General features: G+C 28.8%; 1 protein-coding gene across 1 annotated transcript; it reads left to right on the top strand.

Moving 5' to 3' along the window:
• Window positions 1-2,010: 2,010 nt before the first annotated feature.
• Window positions 2,011-3,168, top strand: LOC125851366 (glycine-rich protein-like). Its single transcript, XM_049531157.1, has 2 exons — window positions 2,011-2,239; window positions 2,837-3,168. The coding sequence occupies exons 1-2, from the start codon at window positions 2,137-2,139 to the stop codon at window positions 2,989-2,991; spliced, it is 258 nt and encodes an 85-aa protein (XP_049387114.1). The 5' UTR covers window positions 2,011-2,136; the 3' UTR covers window positions 2,992-3,168.
• Window positions 3,169-5,710: the final 2,542 nt, after the last annotated feature.

Genomic DNA, 5,710 nt, shown 5'->3' with positions numbered 1-5,710 from the left:
ACTGATATGAGGATGGATGGATATGAGACACAGTTGAGACTAGCTCCGGCTAGCGATTTGGATGCCGATGGGATCTGGTTCCGGCGGTGATACATGGTCCATGTGTGGCCCCCATGGGTTCTGATTTGAGTATTCAGCGCGGACTGATTACGTCAACAGATGTGTATCGTAGGACAGACATGCATCACGACTACATGACATCATTATTGCATTTTGCATCGCATTTGCCTTATCTTTGTCTGTGATGTGTGGATTGTATCGGTTTACCCTTCTTATGTGGAATTTGATCTACTTGCTCTTATTTGTTGATCTGAGGTTGATGAGGATATACTGTTGGTTCTGGCTGTTGAATATGATCTGTTTAGTATAGGTTGGTTGGTTTGCTGCTAGATTGAAGTTTCGGTGGTTCGGTTGGGATTGAAAGGAGTTGTTTGTAGCTGCTAGTTTTGCTTAGTTTAGAGTTACTTGCGAGTACCTGTGGTTTTCGGTACTCACCCTTGCTTCTACACAATTGTGTAGGTTGACATCTCTCTCAGATTCGGCTTAGTATTTTCTTTAGCAGATTGAGCTTCGGGACATACTCGAGAGGTAGCGGTTCATTCCAGACGTGCCCTTGAGTTATCTTTACTTTCAGTTTTGTTCTATTCGAGAACTATACTCTGAGACTTGTATATTTTTATTCGAATTCTGTATTTAGAGGTTTGTACATGTGACAACCAAATTCTGGGTAGTGTTGAGTCTTAATTAAAGTCTTCCGCTTATTTATTATCTTTTATTCTCGTATTTCTACTTCTCTATCGTTGTGGTTGGGTTAGGCTGACGTGTCCGGTGGGAAATGGACACGTGCCATCACATCCGGATTTGGGGTGTGACACTTCTAGAATTTTTTTGTTTAATTTTTATGATGTTAATCTATACAATTTAGTTTTGAGACTTAATTAAATTGACTTTTTATAAACAAAACATAATAACTAATTTGTGACGGAGAGACGGTTACTTTTTCTTTTAAATCTTTTTTAGTTTTGTTTCCAACCGCCCTATTCTTCCATTTTGATTTTCTGTTTTTTTTTTTTTTGTCTACTATAAACTCCTTCATTATTCGACAATTATACCTTATAAATGGAGATTTTTTAAATTGTTTATTCTAGTATTTATTGAAATATTTTGATGCAGTATGTAAACGATTATTACAAGAACAAGAACAGCAATAGCTTATGTAGTATTTTATACTCTCTTTTTTTCTATTATTGTTAGTTTAGGTAAAAATTTGACTTTCATAAGTAAAAGAATATGCATGGTGAGATTTTTATTTTAACATTTTTGTTATAGTGTTGATATATGTACTTGTGTTTTTCCTACTTTTACTAAAAAAACTTAGTGGTGTTTTGATATGTTTTAACTCTTAATTTAATTATTTTGAATATTTAAGATTTGTAAAACACAAGAAGATAAAATTTATAAATTTTATGTTTGTTTCATCTTATGAAAGAAAAAAATAAAAATAACTTAAATTTCACAAAATATACTTTTTGATTACTTTCTAATATGAATATTAGCAAAAATTAAATCATAAATTTAGTAATACGACTATGCGAAGCGCGTATAAATTCATTAATTTTATATAAAAAGAAAAGAACTACTCCCTTTGTTACATTGTATTTGGCCCTGATTAAAAAAAAAAGAGATGTTTTATTTTACCTGTCCATTTTAGTAGATGAAGAAACCTTTATTACTTTTTTTTTCAAACTATCCTTAGTAGTATTAAATAACTACATAAAGTTAATTAAAAGCATCACTAATAAAAATAGTTTATTAAAATACATTCCTAATTAAAATTTCTTAAAATTTATCAGATTAACAAAGATCAAATAATATAAAATAAAGAAAATACGACTCCACCACGACACTTCCTCGCTATTAAAATCAACACTCTATCTATCTACCACTTGTAGAGCAAGTTGTTCATTTCTTTGGTCCATACAATAATTGCAATCCGTACGTGTCCCTCACACCTTCAATTTATGCATTCAAAATCTTATTATAAATAGAGCCCAAAAATGCATCAGTTTCTTCATCCCTCAATTTTCATATTTCATAAGTACTAAGTTTTGAACAAAAAAAAAAGAATTAAGAAGAATGGGTTCCAAGGCAATTATGTTTCTTGGTCTTTTTTTGGCTATTTTCTTAATGATAAGCTCTGAGGTTGCTGCTAGGGAGTTGGCAGCTGAGACTTCCAATGGTAAGCATTTCTTTTCATTTGTTCCCTCTCTTAGGATGTGTACGATAAAAAAAATGTTTTTCATGAAAAATATTTTGTAAGAAAATAAGTGACTTTTTTATTTACTTTTTTGTGTTCAGTATTGTGATATAATCTAGACATATATATAATTGGTGGGATGAGGATGAAGAAGAAGATAAATATGTTTGATCATAAAATTTGTCTACTTTTTGAAAATTATTGGAAACAAAATCCCAAAATTTCAATTAATAATGCTATAGTTTAATCATGACACTTAATATACATTCCTTTTGTTTCATTTTATATGTCTCAATTACTATGCATAAAGTTTAAGACTATACCATAAACTTTCCAATCTTTGCTAAACTAAAGGTGTGTAAATTATATTATAAATGTCCTATGAGTTTTGTGATCTTATGTTACATTGAAATTTAAAAATATTACAATTAATTATATATTTTAGGAAAAGGAGTACTCATTTTGAAATATAATAAAAAGGAAAGTACGACATATAAATTGAAGCTCAATTTAGAGACTAGTCATGACTCATCGTACGTGTTAGCTAGTTTAATTAATCTTCACAATTCATCGATGCAGCGGTAAACGTTGATGGACATTATCATGGTGGCGGCTATGGTAAGGGCTATGGAAAACCTAAGAAATGTTATAGTTGCTGCAAAAAATACAAATATGGATGCAAAAAATACTGCTGCTCTTATGAAGAATATGTGGCTGCCCAGACTCACAACTAAATAATTAATTATGTGTATTATTATTGTAAACTTTTGAAATTAAGTGACAAGATAATAATAATCTTGCTACTTAAGACCCTTTGCTTGTAACAAGTATGAATAAAGCCATTCATTTACTATGAATGGTTGGTCATGATGTAATGTTTTGTTGTACAATATATCATATTGTGTTAAAAATGTTTCCCTAATGTTAAGATTTCCTTCTTATTTTTACTTAAGTATTCTATCATCCTTTAATCATATCTTTGTTACATAGCGTTTTACTCGATCTAAATTTTTTACTGTAAAACCAATTTATTTAACGCGTCTCTAATTAAGGATATTGAACATCGAGGGGAAAATTTAAAATATTTAATTTTCTTGTTATTTGATAAAGTAAGGAAAACAATGCAGAAAAAAGAAACAACTTGTTCTTTTCTTTGTATAATATTTTTTAAAAATATAATCACAGAAGAAATAAAATTAAAGCATGGGGGACAAAAGACTAATAATGTCAAAATCATCACTTATTTTTTGATTTCTAATGAACACTCTAGTCAGGGGTGAAATCGAAATTTTATGGAAACATCACAACATATAAACAAAAATGAACACATGAGTAAATTTTAATGATTCAATATATGATACAATGTAGTAGCTTTTTTCGACGAAGGAGAGTCAATTAACACTCTTAGATAAGGATGGTTACATCATTAATATTACGATCACCAGTAGGGACAAATTTACCTTAGACTCGCAATGCCATCTAACTATTAGTCACGCATGGAGAATATATTTTCTTATGCACACGATCAACTAAATAAATATTGTATTATTTAATAGAAAAGATTATATATATATATAACTCACATGATTATGAATCAGGGAAAAGATTAAATAATTTTCGTCATGTTGTGCAAAAATATATATTTCTAATCTTATTAATATTACGTTAGTGGGAAACCTTTTTTTGGGTTATTTATTATTTCTATCTATATTTTGTGTGTATATATATATATATAATCATGTATAAAGTTGAACAAGTAGACACACTATTTCTAGATATTTTAGGATAAGTTTTTTTTATTATTTAATATGGCTGTTGGACAGCTTTTATTATTAATTTTAATAAAAAAAAGTATTTTTTTAGGATAAGGTAGTCCTACGAGTTAGCATATTTTAAATTACTTTTTTGCATTACTATCCAAAAATATACTATTAACACGATGATTTATTATCGAAATATATAATACCCATCACATGCATATTATTTTTTAAAGTTATTTTAATGTTGTTTGATTATCTACTGTTAATCTTTGTTTTTAGTTTGTTTTGTCGGTCGATGTACCTAAGCCACTTGGTCATATTGATGTGATATATTTACAAATATTTTTTCGAAAAAATAAGTGATTTTTTATTTATTTTTATGTTTTTTATATGTAAGCAAAAAGTATAATCTCAAAATCATTTGTATATAATTAGAATAACTAATACAACAGGAGAGGTAGGGGTCAAGCAAGGTAGGGATGAAGATGAAATATAATGTGTTGAAGGATGAAAATGACATAATCAATGATATAAAGTTAACATTTGACCATAAATTTCAAAATATTCTTGGCAAATATTATTTGGGTGAAATTTCACCATGTGTTTGGCCATAGTATTTGGGAAATATATTTCACTTTTTTAGAAAAATATGATTTATACCCATAAGTTTTAAAAACTATCAAAATTAGCCATAAGTTTGTATTACAAGTCAATTGAATCTTCGTTGCAACAATAACAAAGTGTCCATGACACTAGAGAGCAATGTGGTAGTTTGGAGTAAGTGCAACAAGCATCATTCCATACATCGTGAGTGAAGTAGACAAAGCACATGACTTTGTTACCCTGAGCCGATTGTTCATCATTTCCATCAACAACCATATCATCATTTAATATTCATTGAATATTTCATCACTACTTTGGTGTTCACGTGAAAAATTATGTAATACGACACAAACAACTACTATAGAGGGTGTTTTTTGTAAAAGATAAAAGTTTGGGGTAAAATTTTAATTTTCAAAAGATCCCAAATAATAAGATTTGGCCCAAATACTAGAAAAAACTAGTATTTGGGAATTTGAGATATTTGCCAAATAATGGTAAATTGTATGAACAAATACTATTTATCAAATTTTTTACCAAATATTATTTAAAAAATCTATGACCAAACGAGTCCAAAATATCACATGTAGAACTTATTTTCTTTGCTTTCAGTCTTACACTCAAGAAGTAATTTTCCTCAATTTTTCGTATTTTTCGATACACAGTGTGAAAGCAAGACTGAATAATGTTGACAAGTGACATGTTGACATCTTATGCTGCATTATTGTTAGTTATTGTCACTTATCCTTTAATTTGTAGACTAGAAACCGCATGCACCTACGTAATATAAAAGATTGCCACGAACTTTATTTATAAAAAAATTACATAATATATAAGAGATTATAATGATTATGACATTTAATCAATTTGAAATTATGAATAAAGATTAATGGAGGGTTGTGAAGATATAGAAGCTACTAATTACTGTATTAGCTATAATATTTTATGATACTTGTTTTAAATATCCATAAATAATATACCTCGTTAAAATTTTACTTAAAAAAATTATGATATAGTTTTTAAATTTTAAATTTTCAAGTGATTAATTTGGTAGCTTGAGCAGTAATGGAGGGTGGTTGGGGGTGGGGTGCGC

Source organism: Solanum stenotomum, unplaced genomic scaffold (genome assembly GCF_019186545.1).
Source record: "Solanum stenotomum isolate F172 unplaced genomic scaffold, ASM1918654v1 scaffold25311, whole genome shotgun sequence".
In the NCBI taxonomy this organism is placed as follows: domain Eukaryota; kingdom Viridiplantae; phylum Streptophyta; class Magnoliopsida; order Solanales; family Solanaceae; genus Solanum; species Solanum stenotomum.
The sequence above is the reverse complement of the archived record's forward strand: the minus strand, read 5'-3'. Positions and strand labels throughout refer to the sequence as shown.